This window comes from Epinephelus moara, chromosome 18, assembly GCF_006386435.1.
Source record: "Epinephelus moara isolate mb chromosome 18, YSFRI_EMoa_1.0, whole genome shotgun sequence".
NCBI classification, from domain to species: Eukaryota; Metazoa; Chordata; class Actinopteri; order Perciformes; family Serranidae; genus Epinephelus; species Epinephelus moara.
In genome coordinates this window covers 32350444-32366386 of record NC_065523.1, presented here as the reverse complement: position 1 = coordinate 32366386, position 15943 = coordinate 32350444, and the positions used below count along the sequence as shown (strand labels likewise).

The window sequence follows — 15943 nt, the reverse complement described above, 5'->3', positions numbered from 1 at the left end:
TCTGTCTGGGGACATTTCTGCTTCGATCTGCTTTCAGCTTTTTTTGCAACGGCCAAATTTTCAAACTAAAAAAAGAGAAATAACCCCACAAACAATTTTTTGATGCCAGACTTGAAAAGCAACAACAAGTGTTTCACTTTTAGGCCCTGGGTAGTCTGTTCCCTCGGTTGTGAGCGTGTGATCAGCCGCCTCCACGTCTCGCTGCCACGCGGTCAAAGAGGTTGTCCAGGTAACGTTTTCTTTCATCACCTGTCAGCACTTGTTCTGGGTCAGGGCAAAGTGCCACCTGAGGGTTTAGCCTTGAAACACAAAGAAACACACAACGTGGAGCCAAACAAGTCAACAGCATCAGAATAGAGCTGTCAAAAATAGTCCTAAAAGGCACACGTGAAGATCCTCCTCATGTGTTCACTTCTTGTAATGGAATAACAAGCTTGCACTGACTAAAGAATTTAACATGTAAGTAGCCTCAAGTGTGCGCGCCTTTGACATAACGGGCCATTTTTCAACCTCCTCTTCTGCTGCTGCTGCTTCTGATACGTGAGGCTCTCATCATGACATTCTCATTTCAATTAAAAGAAGAGCACTGCAGCACGCCCGACTTAGCGGTTAAGATAATGTACTCGCACCATGGACGGTTTGAAGTCATCCAGAGAGATATGGAGAGATCGTCCTTCCGTGCCATCTTCTGCTGTCCTCCTAAATATCAAACCAGGCAATAAATGTGAAAAATTGCCAGTAGCCTTTGTCCTCCAGTTTTCATGCAAATAACACCATCGACAAACCTGACACTTACCACATAATGAGAAGAGGGCGATGAGAGAGTGCGAGCGCAAGAGAGAGATAAGTGGGAGAATTGAGAGGAGGCATTGTTCGAAGGGACAAAATGATAAAACAGAGAGAGAAAGAGATAAATAGCGTTAAAATGAAAAGAAGAGAAAGAGGGGGAATCTGGGAGGAAGAGAGCGATGGGCGCTCCAACGTCCCCTCTTTCTGGAAATAGACACCATTATGCCAATAGATTGGTCCCGGAGCCTCGGTGAACATGTGATTGCAAAGCCTGGCTGGTCTGCTTTGGTGAGGGGGCTGGTGAGTGGCTGCTTCAGAACATCATGTACAGACACAGGTCCAAACACATAATCACACACACACACTCACACACACACACCACCTTCCACCTCCACAGCAGGCTGCACAGACAGGCTGCATGAATATTTATCAGAGCAGTTTATAATGAGTTCACACATTAGACCAGCATTTCTTTCCTATTCTCACGTATCGAAGGTTTGGCAGCGACTCCAGCATCCAGCTGATTTCTCCTCTCATCAGTATGCCGCGCGGTGACCCGCTCCGTGGCCTGGGCACATCCCCGGGGCAGCAGGGGCTCGCCTTCTCAAAACGCTACCACAGACTGAAAAATGTTTTTAATATTGTCAGGTGCTGTCCTCCGTCGAATCAATTTCAAATCAAAGACATCTCGTCGGCGAAGATTAGCGCTAAAGTTCCATTTTTCTGCTGGCTTTTGTTTGAACAAAAAAAAATAAATGTCACATCTAAAAATGCATTAGGGAGAGCACGGCACTGCTAGCGCTGTTCACAACCTTTCAAACCCAATTCATCAACTGCACACACACATTCCTGCTGCCCACGAGCGCACAGACCATTCTCGGCAGTAATGCTTCCTGTCCTGTGTGGATTTATTACTGCCAGAGCAGAATATGTTGCGATAGGAGCAGAATGCATTTCAGTCACGTATGTTAAAGGGGCAGTTCATCCTTAAAATCCAAAACATATTTTCTTACCTGTGGTGTTATTTATCAGTCTAAATTGTTTTGGTGTGAGTTGGAGATATTGGCTGTAGAGATGTCTGCCTTCAAACATAGTGGAACTACATGGCACTCAGCTTGTGGTGCTCAAAGGGCTGAAAAAATACAAAACAAATTTCAACAGCAGTGTCCCTTTCCTGAAATTGGATCAGAACAGCTTGTGTTTGTGATAATTCTGTGTATTCTTCATCATTCTGTGTCCCCGGCTCTGAATGTGGAGGGTTTTTCAGGTCTGTGAACGCAGCCCAGGTGGAGCTCTTAATGAGTCGCCATCATTGTAACATTTTTCACCTTTTATTCTTTTACTCCAAGGTTAAATCCGAGAGAGATCACAGAGAGAGATTTTTTGCCCACATGTGTAGTATTTTCAGGCAAACAGCCAACATGTCTGCTATTAAAAACAACTTAAAGTTTTTTTGATAGATATTAACCTGAAAGTTGACGCTGTCCGATGTTACACATGAAGCACACGTGAGTCAGTGTGAGTTACGGTTGTAACACAGTTAAAAAAAATGGCATTAAACAGATAATTTTCACGGCAAATCAACAATATTTCAGCCAAGCAGCTGTTTTTCCGTTGATTTAATACCAGGGATGTGACCAGATAATCTGTAAAAGATAATGATATTATTAAAACTTACTGAATGCAGCAGCTGGCACATTAGTATCTTAACTTGTTGGAAAATACTTACCACACCTTATTACACCTACACAGTTAGCAAATTGAGGGGAGTTGTAGAAACACTATGAAACCCAAATCTGATTTAGAATAGAATTGAATGTCTGAACACAGCGTGGTGCAGTATGGGGACACCTGTGTGTAACTGCGCACTGACCACTGGAGGGTTCATGTAGCAACACCCCAAGTCACTAAGCTTTACAGTCCACGTGTGGCCACACAGTCCAGTTTTATTTTCAAATTTGATGAACAAAAAACAGACATAGTAATCAAGTTAAGTAATCAAGCTGTACTAGCAAATGTAAGCAGTTAAAAATGTAGCACGTGCTAAGCCGCGAGATGCACCCATGCTTTGGTGTTCCTTACAGATCAAAACAAGTATGCATGTCATGTGAAAACTATGTTAACTCGTGAAGAACAGACACATGCAGACTTTTAGCACGGTATTATACAAATATAAATTTATATTCGAAAAATACCCCATGATCTTAATTTTAAAGGCGCTGTATGTAAGAATGTGGCCAAAACGGTTACTGCACTCAAATTCAAAATACTGCCGCGAGTCGTGTCCGCCCCCCCTCCCCTACAGATTCGAGGTTGCTGGACAGCGGCACGCTGGAGACTGATTTGTTTGCCCACAGGCGGCTGCCGTAGCAGGGCCGCATCGCCGCGTCCTTGATCTTCGGTTTTCCAGCGGACCGTTCGAGCAAGTCCGGCTTCTCTGCTGCTAACGCTGCTGCCAGGATACAGCTGAGGAGAAGCCGGCTGCTAATGCTATGTACCGGGACACTGCTAATGCTGCTTGCCGTGCTGCTGTAGCTCAGTCGTAACTGTAACTGATGCTGAGACTCTACTGACAGTGTGACTGGTAGACGGTGGTGGGTGGCGCAACAGGCCAAAACACAAATTCAAAACATAAACATGATTTGCAGACTGCAAATTTTTTTTTTTGATGCAAATATTCTGGCTGTACTATTGTTGTCGGTGAGATCAGTATGTTATATGAACATTATTCCTTAGTCTCTGTGACATATTAGGAGGATTTTACGACTATTTGCTTTAGATTTCTTACATATAGCTCCTTTAATTTAGTTTGTGGAGCAGTTTCAGCTACCATTGGCTCTGAAATGTCCACATCCCTGCATGATGACGTCATGCTGAAATTTACATCACCAGAGAAAACGTGGGTGTTACAAGTGTTACAGTTTTTGGTTAGATCGATCAAAGCTGATTAGATCAGATTGATGAATTACATTAGAGGAGCAGCTGCTGCAGAGGCGAGCGAGTGCAAACTTTCAGACCCAGAGCTGGACCGCAGGCTTTGGGCTTTCGTGAGAACAAAGCTAGACAACCGCTGGACAATACTAGAATAAAAGTGCTGCTGTTTTAAGAAATAGAACGCTTTATTTCTATGTGAATTAACGAACAGTTAAGTTTCACTTTCACTGCACCTTCTACGTCCTGCTGCTCCGTCTGTGCCCAGAATAGGCTTTGCGCTCCAAGAGTGTACAGCGCTGAATAATCAAACAGTATATTCCAACATTCCGCTATTGTGGCAGGCCGCCACAAATAAATGAATGTGTGGGAAACACTGGTCTGTGGATTATCTTGGGATGGGGCGTAATTTCTGTAAAGAGACATTGCTGTTGAGCTTCTTCAAATGTATTTTATGGTTCTTTGATCACCACAAGCTGAGTGCCATCTAGTTCCATTATATTAGAGAGAAGGCAGACATCTCTATGACTGATATCTCCAACATTAGGTGTTTTGACTGACTGGAAAGCCAATTTCCCTGATTGTGTGTGTGTGTGCGTGTGTGTGTGTGCGTGTGTGTGCAGCTAGTGTTCATACATACAGGACTAATAGTCTAATAGTTGGTCTACATTTGACACATGCAGAGATCCGCTGTGGACTCCCTGCTAGTTGTAATTGTTTGATTTATAGCTGACAAAAAGGACAGAAAAAAAAGAGAAGGGAGCCAATTACAGAGCTGTAATATCTGCGTCATGCCTCATATCCCCTGCTCTGTCAACTTTGCACTACAGCAATATGAGCCATGTTAGCCTTGACGTTCATTAATGACCGTTAACCCGTTTATTGTCCATTTGGGCCCACTTAGTACCTGGTTTTGTTTGGTTGGGGTGGGTAACTACCTGAAACTCGGTGTTCTTACCTAATTGACTGAAGCCTTGTTGCATCTGTACATTAACAAAGGCTGGAGCAGTCATAACCAGTCAATAAAATGTACAAAATGAAATGCATGTCCTTAATCCTGCTGTATAAGTAAGAAAGTTTTCTGCGTTTGAATGTAAATGTAGCTTTGTATTCTTTAAGAGAAAACAGGGAAAGTGTGTTCAGCATTAAGAATTTTCAGTTTCAGTAAGACGCAAAACATTCCCATCACAGGTTCCCAAAGCTCATGGTGACATCTTAAAGGGGCAAGTATTTTTCAACATGGGGCCTATTTTCTCATGTTTTTGTGTCTAAGTGACTAATGACAACAACAATTTTCAAAATCGGTCCAGTGTTTAGTGAGGGGGCTGCAGCCATAGATGCAAAACAGGCTGCAGTGCACTCTGGGCATGTTAGTACCAATTTATGCCTAGTAAAATAAGTTGGTTTTTTTTCCAGGTGTCTAAAACATTATGGAAAGATTCCACACAGAGACAGACCTTTTTGTTAAAGAGCAATATCCTTTTTGTTTAACCAGAAACAGCCCCGAAATCGCTACTGCACAACCTACCAAACCTCAATTTAAATAAACACTAATTTATCATTGTAAAGCTCACTTAATTAAAAGATGACTGAAACAAAATAAAGCTAACAAAAGCCGCCATAGTTCGTCTTTTCACTGTTCCAACAATATCCAACTCTGGTTTGGTTGAATTTAACCCTTATTTCACCCAGTTAGATGTGAAAACTTGCTGCCTCTATACACGCTAAAATTACTGTTTATTTGAATGGAGTCTGGTGGGTTTGATGATAGCGATTTCAGGGCTGTTTCTGGTTAAACAAAGTGATCTTACTCTTAAGTAAAACGGTCCATCTCTGTTGGGATCCTTTCCATCAGGTTGTCAGACACTAACAGTAACAATCTGAGCCTGTCAGTGGCAAAACAAGCACTGTTAGTAGACTTACATTGATGGCGCATATTGACCCAAGTGCTTCCATTGCAGCCTGTGAGGCAGCTGCAGCGCTCTCACTCAATACTGGACCAATTTCAACAACTAGTTCCCATTAGTCTCTTAGATGCAAAAACATATATAATAGAGAATGGGGTCCAGGTTGAAAAGTTCCAGACACTTCAGTTCAATCAGCCTCACAACGTGTGATAGTGTCCGACATGAAGACACAGTTTTCTACCAAAAAACACTTGGTTATTTCAGATTAGAGATGTCCCTACTTGTGTTTTTCTCTGAGCTCTTCTCACCAGTTTAAGGTGGGCAGGGCTCAGCTGCAGAAAGGTGATGTCCTGTACTTCCACGCACTAATCGTGATTTAGTAATATTTGAATCTGATGACACTCGGTGGGCTGTTTTGCTTATGTTGCCAGGCCTCTACTGTCAATCAAACCTGGTCACACCACACCCACACAGTCCTGATGAGGCACATTAGCTCAGTGTTTGAATGTAAACTCTTAATAAATATTTCTTAAGGATGCTTTTTTTCAACAGTATCTTGAATTGTTGTTTATTTAGTCATTAATTAAAAAGATGATTCGAGAGAATTTGAAACCAAGTTTTAAGGGGTGTTAAAATGTCTTGTTTTATCTCACCAACAGTCCAAAACCCAAAGATACTCACTTTATATCTCTTCTCGATCATAGAAAAGCAAGAAAAACAGGAAATAGAACCAATGAATTTTTGCCATTTTGCCTGGAAAACATTATATAAATGATCAGTCAGTCAATAGTTGATTCATTTTCACACAAGATCATTTTATTCTTTCTTGATAACACACTCCAGGGTTCTGCACGGGTCTGATTTTCAACACCCGCTTCTGAACCAGAACTAAGACATGGAATACCACACCTGTCCTGCCATCTGTGCCTATAGCCGAACCCAACCTGCCGTCCCGAAACCGCACATCCTATAATAACCATGCGCTTTTTCAAATCATTTGATTTGGCAACACGTTTTCTTTTCGAGCCATTTCCAACATGTGAAACTGACATATTTTAAAACAAAGGTAATTCAGGAAATACAATTTAAATGACTATTTTTCGCTTATTCTCATAAGATTGAGCAGCATGTCTCAACAGTTAACATGCCTGTTAGTAACGCACCTGATTGAAGCACCTTTCATATCCAGGTGGCACAGAAGACAGCCGTCACACAAGGTTGGCAGAAAGAGGACTAAAACTTTAAAACATTAAATTATTATTATTCTCATTTTATTTTATGATATATGTCACCCAACATCTGTGATTTCTTTTTTCCACCCAAAACTGAACCCAGAAATAAAATAAAGAAAGGGTATGAGATCACTGAGAAGTGCCGACAAATTCCTTTAAATGAACCACTTTCCTGCAAATGACTTTTTAATTAAATGTGCACACACACCATTAAATAAACGCACAAATTTTCCCATTGTTAAATTTGTTTGTGCATGTGCATTCACAAAACGGCTCCCATTTAAAAAAAAAAAAAAAAAGGTTTTAGGAAAAGCCAGGAAGTGTGCACATGGGGGTTTGGACCTCGGGGGTCTTGGGCTGGTAGAGGCTATCTGCGGTCCACCCATGTGTAACTGATACGGCTGCTGTGTGCGCTGGTGTGGCTAATAGAGCAAATGGTGGGTGAGACGTGTGGGCTGGCTGATGGGGAAATGGGGTCATTTAGTGTCATAACCTCGCTCGTGTAATCTACGGTTTAATACGCGCCTTTTGTGTTTCTTTATGAGACATGCTTTGACTCACTGTGGGACTTTTTAATGGTCTCATCTCTCTGAATGATCATTGGAGTTACACAGTGCGTTGGCTAATATAATCTGTACCCCGGGAGTGTGTGTGCACGGCTGCAGGCGAGTGTGTGTAGTAGGGAGAGATGGGCGGAGGGAGTTTGGTGCGAGTGCATGAAAGAGTGTGTGTGTGTGTGTGTTCACGTTTAGAATGTGTCAGAGGTCCCTATGCTAATGTGTGCGTGAGAGGACTCTGTGTGTAAAATCCACCCTCTTTAAGGATGCACAGCAGAGCGAGCGGCACCGCGGACAACATCCATGCATTTACATGATCAATGCTTATTGCAAAATGTGTGTGTGTGTGTGTATGCTTGTGTATCTCTGTGTCCATCAACTGCGTCTGTATGTGTGCGCATGTAGGCCTATTTTAATTGTTGCCATGGAAACAGAGTGCTGCCAGAGAAGTCCAGATTTCAAAGAGGGCATCTCTCTCTGTCTCACTCTGTGACTCTCTCTCCTGCTCTCTTACTTTCTTCCCGTTCCTCCTCTTCTCTTCCATCCCTCTCTCTCATCTTTCTGGCGTCTCACCAAGGTCCTCCATGGTTTACACTCTCTGTCTCTCTACGGTTTCCTCCTACTCCCCCCCCCCCCCTTCTCCCTTCTCTGTCTCCTCGTGCCTCTTATCATCCCTCCCTCATTCCCTTCCCTCCCACCTCTCCATCCTTCCTGGAGAGTGGTGTGCAATCGACTATTAACACAGGGACCTGTAATTAGAACTGACGAACCTCCAGCAATTAGTTTTCCCTAAAGAAGTTGTTCTGTCATCTCTGCATACATCCCTTTATCCCTCTCTCAATCTCCCTCTCGCTTTTTCTTCCTCTCTGTCATTTCCTGTCTTATTAGCTGTCAGCTACGCGGGGCGGTTATTGTTTTAGTGTTTTTGTTCTTCTTTGTTGTACCTTCCATCTGCCTTGTTAAAGGCAGTCATCGATGAGATATACACACAATACACCGCTCAGAACAACTTTATGAGCAACTACACCCCCAGCGTCCTGGGTATCTCTGCCCACAAAATCAGAGTGAACATCTATTCCCACCGACTGTACACCTACACTGACTATATGCTGATAGACTTGAGAAGACACATGCCCTCCTACACACTCAGATGTAAACATACAGAGAACACACACACACATCTTTCTCAGAAAGCCTCTTTGATGTCTGTGCTCAGCCCACTTGACAGAAGAAAATGTTGGCATTGTACGTTTCTGCAAACCAGCAGTGTGTTAAATACATTATATTGCTGTTTCACAGATGACTTAATATATGAGCTGACTTTGTCATGGGGAGATGGAGGGGATGGTGGATGGTGTGACACTTAGGTGAGACGTCTGCCATGCTGCAGACCGCAACAGACCACTGTCTGAGACCAGCAAACAACAACACTGGTTGTTTCTTTCAGCTATTTAGCCCCCAAAAGTGGGTGTTTTTTAGTGATCCATGGCTGTATTTACAATGGCTGTTTAGCCCCCAAATGGGGGTGTTTTTTAATGATCAATCAATGTGTTTCCAGGAGCTTTTTAGCCCCCAAATGTAGCATTTTTTTAGCAACCTGTGGCTGTTTTTCCAGCAGCTCTTACCCCCCAATCGGAGGTGTTTATTAGTGACCCATGGCTCTTTTTCCAGCAGATGTTTAGCCCACATATGTGGGTGTTTTCTAGTGATAGATGACTGTTTTTCCAGTGGCTATTAGTCCACAGTCAGGGGTCTTTATTAAGCAACCCATGGCTGTTTCCAGCAGCTGTTTAGTTCCTAACTGTAGGTATTATTTAGCGACACATGGCTGTATTTACAGCAGCTATTTAGCCCCCAAACTGGGGTTTCTGTTTTCGACCTGTGGCTGCTTCTCTAGCAGCTATTTAGCTCCAAAATGTGGGTGTTTTTTAGCAACCTGTGGCTGTATTTCTAGTAGCTATTTAGCCCCCAATCCTAGGTATCTTTTAGTATCCCGGGGCTCTTTTTCTAGCAGCTATTTAGCCCTGAAATTTTGGCATTTTTTAGCTGCCTATAGCTGTATTTATAGTTGCTATTTAGCCCCCAAATTTGGATGTTTGTTAGTGACCTGTGGCTGTATTTTCAGCAGATATTTAGCCCCCAAACATGGGTGTTTTTTTTAGCTTCAGGTCACTGTTTTTCCTGCAGCTTTTTAGTACCTTGATGTGGATGGTTTTTAGCAACCCATGGCTGTTTTTCATGTGGGTGTTTTAAGTGACCCATCACTGTTTTTCCTTCCAGGCTAGTACCATGAAAAGTGGTTGTTTTTTACAGAGGCATTGTTTCCAGCAGGGATTGTGTCCCCCCAAACCATGTATTTTAAGCTAAAACATGATCTTTTCCTAACCATAACCCACTGGTTTTTGTGTCTAAACCTAATCCAACCACATGTGAACCTTAGTGTTTAAGGTAATAAATAAATCATAATACATACATACATACATAATGATGTGCAAATGTAACATATCCATGTTTTGCAGAAACGTACAATGTCAACATTTTTTTCTGGCAATTTGGTTGCAGTTTTTTGTCTCCAGCTGTGTTGTTGCTGTCCCACCTTGCTGTCGTCATCTCTCTCCTCCTCTTGTCTTCTCTGGATCTTGCTCATTTCCCCTCTCCCTCTTTCACCGGCCCACATGGCCCTTCCTCTCCTCTGCATCCCCATTAATGAAAAGCTCTATAAATAAGCACAGTGAAGAGGGAGTCGGAGGAAGAGAGAGAGATATGGTCAAGTAGAACGTGGGAGGGAGGTGGAAGGATGGTCAGCAAACTGCTGTGAGCGGTAAACTAGGCCAATAGGGGTGAAGGGAGGCGGGCGGGTATCATATCAAAGTCTTGCGAGTTGCTCTGAGCGCCTCCGCCGTCAATCATGTAATCAATTTCAGCGTCAGTCAGTTTGTCTGCATCTCGGGTTGGTGTGTCACTCATTTCGCCCCAGACAGTTTGTCAGTCAGTCAGAGTTGGCGTGGAGCCGTCTTTTTCCTCCATCTGCCCTTTCTCTCGTTTGCATTCTCGATACGACTGGCTTCGTCCTTCCCTCCTTCCTTCCCTCCTCCCTCCTCTCCCAGTCCTCTCCCTGTCAAGAAGCCAGAATCTCATCTGGAGGGAGAGTTTATATCCTCCATAATATATACCATAATGCTGCTTCAGAACATTCCACATGAATTATTGATCCATGTGAGATTATGTGTAAACTAAACGCCGTCATATCTGTGTGTGTGTTTATGCACTATTTATGTGTGTCAAGTGTGACCTGTTCTCTCATCCCTCTGTGTCTTTAAAGCTCTGTTTTCCACAAGGTTTCCCCCTCCTTCGTTCTCTCCCCTCTGTGCCCCATTTCTGTGGACTGACATTGATATGCACTGATTCATATGATGCATGTAGCCTCTTGGCAATTCACTTTATTCAATTAATGTTGTATGGTGCTATGTTAACCTCTGTCTCCTTCTCTCCATCTCCCGCCTCCATCTTTTTTCCCTTTGTTTTCTCTCTTGCTATCTTGCTTTATCAAATCTCTGCCTACCCCTGCTTTCTCGCTATCTCCGTCTCTTTCTGTTCCTCTCCTCATCTTCCTTCCTCCATCTCTCCAGGTATTACTCTCCCACTCCTCCACCATGCCTGGCTGCGGCTGTTGCAGCCCCTCCTCACCTCGCGGCCAAGCCGGGGCCTCCTCCTCCGCCCCCTCAGTCGCCCAGGAGCGAGAGAGGCGAGTCCGACCCTTACATCCACCCCCACCTCCATCCCTCCACTGCCACACCAACGCCTCTCACTGCCTCTCCCTCCTCCTCCTGCTGCTCTGCCTTCTCCACCTGCCCCCGGCCTGCCACTCACGGAGAGAGAAGGGCGGGGGAGGCGGAGGAGGTGGGGGAGGCGGTGGCGGCCACTACGTCCCCATCCCCCAGCCACCTCCCCACCACATGGCGCTGCCCAACATCCTGCGTGGCCTCAGCATTGCTGTCGTCCTAGTGGGCAACTCCAGCGAGGTGGCGCTGGCTGGGGCTCGGGAAAAGGAAGACTTCCTCCACATGGCGCCCAATGTAGAGGTGCTGACCATGAATGAGACGGACCCTAAAAGCATCATCAAGAGCATCTGTGACCTCATGACGGAGCATTGGCTGCAGGGCGTGGTGTTTGGGGATGACACCGACCAGGAGGCCATTGCCCAGATCCTCGACTTCATCTCAGCACAGACACACATCCCCATCCTCGGAGTCCGCGGGGGCTCCTCCATGATCATGGCTGCCAAGGTAGGACACTCAGAGATGCACTCACAAAACAAAAAGTTGTCCCTGTTTACAGTGATCGTGCAAAGAAGTGTGTGTGGGTGGAGGGGACTCAACTTGGAAACAGTAAATGGAAAGTTTTGCCCAGCACCTACCTGTGACTGCTGCCACTGCAAAAAATGTTTAATTCAATAAAAATAAACTCTTACAAAATGATGCCAGACTACACTTAAAAACCTCCATTTTAAATGTTTAGTTCTGTTATTGGGAGTGCAGCATAGACAACAGACCTGCTCATTAAATGGCTGCCGTAGCATCAGATGTAATGTTGTTTCGTTCTTACAAGGCCGCTCTGTGAACTTGGATCTCTGCAGGATTTCATTTCGATTGGCTGCACTTTGCTGTCAATTTTCGCTGTGTGTCTGTCACTCTCTGTGAAAGCTTGTCACAGATAGATTACGTCACCGTACAGAGGTCTTTTCATCAAAGAAAGATATTTTTAAAGCTGTGGCTGCAGAGTTTAAACTCCTGCTGTTTGTTTTTCTGGCATCTCTGCCATATGCTCTTTTGTGATTTGTACTTGTTTATGTTCTCCCTAGTTTTGTCTGAAATTATTTAAGTTGAACACTTGTTGAAATCAGTGGGGCTCTACTTAGTGCTGACTGGAGCTGCAACAATTAGATGATTAATCAGTCGATCGTCAGAAAATTAGTCACCAATTAGTTAATATTTTGATAATCAATTGATTGTTTCAGTCATTTTTCAAACAAAAAATGTCAAACATTTGCTGCCTCCAGCTTCTTTAATGTAAGAATTTGCTGATTTTCTTTGTCATTTATGATAGTAAATGAAGAGTCTTTGGGCTTTGGCCTGTTGGTTGGACAAAAGAGGCAATTTAAGGATGTCACTTTGGACTCCTTGAAAAATTGTGATGAGCATCTTTCAACTTTTTTGACATTTTATAGACTAAACAATTAATTGATTAATCAAAAAAGAAAAAAATCGTTAGCTGCTTGAGAGCAAGACAATGTGCATGCATAACCTGAGCCCACTGCACTGTCCTCTTCAAGTTTATCCAAAACAGTGACGCCATTTTGACTGACTTGGCTGCAGCACAGGATTTCTCATCTCATCCTCGACCGCCATTACTGCGTTAGTATTAACACTGGGTTCAGACAGACACACAGACAGACAGACACACACAGGCAGGGTAAGCTGGGGTGTCTGACTTGAAAGACAAACTGCCAACAGTGCTGATGCCAGTGACAGGATCAGCTGGAGATTTCACCAGAACAGAGAGCTAGATCTCTGCCTATTTACTAGGCCTTGCCTAATGGGATAAAGCAATCTGCTGCTGCTTTATCTGCGCCCGCCTGGGATCTGGGCTTGGACCCTATTCCACAAAATCAGCTCATTCATTTGGTACTTTGTGCATAAATACAGCTGTATTAAATAATAAGGAAAGAAATTAATGTGCCTTTCATTCAGGGAAACCTTTATTAAATTACTGACATTGGCTTCGGCGATCAAGAGCTATCAAGATCCATAAAATCTCAGTCCTATCTCGTCTCCCATCACCCTCCAGTTTGTCCGCTGACCCTCTGGTGTCAACAGGTTTTTGTACCAGTGGAGACACGAGTCGCAGTGACACGTCAAGGCCAGCGGCCACCACTGTAGCTCTTCTCTCTGTTACTTCTCATTAGAGCACTAAGGAGAGAAATGGCAGGGAAGCGTCCACTTCCATTTAAAACAGCGCTCCTCCAAGCACTCATGCAAAAACTGCTGTACAGTACACACATGTTCTCACAGCCTCATGCACACACTTTCTTAAATATCTAAATATCTGTCCCTGAACTGTGGCTACAGGTGTCTTTAACCTCCAACCCCACTAACGACGTGACGTGAAAATGTACGTCTGTGTTTTACTGCATGGAAAAATGCAGTGAGGTGAGAGGACGTGCAAACTGATACTTTGCATTTGTATCTTTCATACATATTATATAAGCATTTCTAAAGTGACATAGTATGAGGCTGACTGTGTCATAGGGAGTTGGAGGGGATGGTGGATGGTGTGACACCGAGGCAAGACACCTGCCAAGCTGAAAACCACTTGAGCGACTCATTGGTGTGTTTCCACTGAGGATAATATCACAAAAAATGCATGACATTTCTGTGTTTCCTGCCACGGAAAGCGATTGTTTTTAACGGAGACGTTGCTGCTTTTCCAGCGAGGGTAGTGCCACCAAAAGTGGGTATTTTAAGCCACAACATGAACTTTTCCTAACCATAACCAAATGGTTTTTGTGCCCAAACCTAACCACATTTTAACCACAGCGTTGTTGAGATGTAAAGTTTCAACGCATCCGCTACACAACGTACAAATAAAAGGTATCCATGGGTTGCGGAAATTTGTTTTTATTCTGGTGATCTGGTTGGAGGAGGAGGTAAACAGGAAGCAGTGGGCATGAGCCTGAGTGCGTGTGTGTGTGTGCGTGTGTGTGTGTGTGTGTGTGTGTGTGTGTGTGCAGGGACAGTATCATTCATTAAGCACACGTGCCCTAAGTGCACCAGGCAGCAGGAAAGAGCAGTGTTTTGTGGCAGAGGTTTAAATGGATTTCCCCGGCCACAAGCCAGAGTCTGCCTCTCCTGAGAGCTTCCTCCTGGCTGCACGGGGGCCCTGGAGAGCGAGGACGGGGCTGCGCTAAGGCTCAGTCTCCAAACGGATTTGTGTCTGCCTAATGGGCTGAGACAATGGAGTGGCAAAAATACGATAGAGAGGGATCAGAGGGAGGGGAGAGAGAGAGGGACATGGGGAAAGTGGAGGAATTGAGATAGTGAGGGTGAGATTGGGTGGAAGAAATTCTACTTTAAGTGAAAGCAGGTCGGGGAGCAGAAGGGTTTTTGCCAGATCAGGTGGGGTTCAGATGGGGCTGCCTGTAGAGGTGATGGACAGATAAGGGTAGAGGACAAGGGCAGAGTCAACAGCAGAAGAGGAGACAGAGTCTGACACGGAGTGAAGGGGGAGGGAGGGAAAATGTCTCTGAAAGTGAGCGGTACATTCAGAGAGAGATAAAGAGAAATGAGGGAAAGAAAGAGTAAGGAGAGAAAACTTTTCTTCTGTATGGACCGCAGAGATGGAGAAAAAGTGATAGAGAGTAATTGTGAAAGATAGAATGAAAGGTCGAGTTATAGGGCTTAAGAAAAATTGTGCTGTATATGTTTTTTTTTCTTCTTGTGAGCAAGCATCTCAAGAAAATGGACTGACAAAGACTGGGAAATAGGGATTGCAATATGAGGTGTTTATCTTAAGGCCCCGCTCCATCACACACACAAACACATACACACCGTCAAAACCGAAGGCCAAACTCTGCTATTACAGTTGGCAAGACACTCCCTCCTTTTTCATTACACATCCAAGGAAGGATGATAACAGGGAATGACACAGAAGGCATTTAGATTTTTTTAGTGCGGGCTGAATAGGGAAAGAATTTGGAGGAACGGTACAAGATAATTCCATAAAGTGTACCCTCTGGAGTGGACTGCTGTTGTGCCGTGTGAAGAGTCAGGCTGAATCAGAATCAGAATGACATTTTTCTGCTCACATATGCATCTACAAGGAGTGTTACTTGGTATTTGTGGTGATGAAACACAAAGCTAAGCACAGCATTATGCGCCAGTGGGAGATACAGTCCCCCAATCCAGTCCAGCATCATACCCAGGACTTGGCGTTAAAAAATTAGAGCCTAGAAATTAGAGTATTGCAGCACAAGTGTCTCCCAATCAGCCTTACAAATCTCTCTGAGTTTTCTGACATCTTTAACAAGAACAAAACTGGATTTTTTTAGTACTATTCCTCATGGGGACGGAGCCAAACTGCAGCAGTAGCTCAGCAATAAAAAGTGGGACTACAGCTACCACAGTGGCTGCATCTGTGCATACAGCTTGCCAGTGGGAAGCGGCTGTGGACTGTCTGTAGTTACTGCTAGTGCAGAGAAAAAGTGAACTTGTGCATGAGCCTGAAAGTAAGAGAGTTAAATAGATGAGGGGACGGGAAGAGGAAGCCAGGCGGCTCCGGTATTAACAAGGAATGAAGAAGAAGGCGGAGGAGGAAGGGAAAGGAGGGAGATGGATGGAGGCAAAGGGCACTCACATCTATATCAATGAATAAGATCAGTGAGGGAGGGTTGGGGCGGTAAGTAAGAGGATGAGTGCACTGAGTGCATGGCCGCGCGGCTGAGAAAGAGAGAAGGAGAGACGGAAAGGCA

At 44.2% G+C, this 15943-nt stretch overlaps 1 protein-coding gene across 1 annotated transcript in view; it reads left to right on the top strand.

Moving 5' to 3' along the window:
- LOC126405365 (glutamate receptor ionotropic, NMDA 2B-like) overlaps positions 1-15943 on the top strand; it is a 205327-nt gene that overhangs the window by 35433 nt on the left and 153951 nt on the right. The window contains exon 4 of the mRNA XM_050069073.1: positions 11046-11702. Within this exon, the coding sequence (XP_049925030.1) occupies positions 11046-11702 (657 nt within the window). The remainder of the gene's footprint in view (positions 1-11045; positions 11703-15943) is intronic.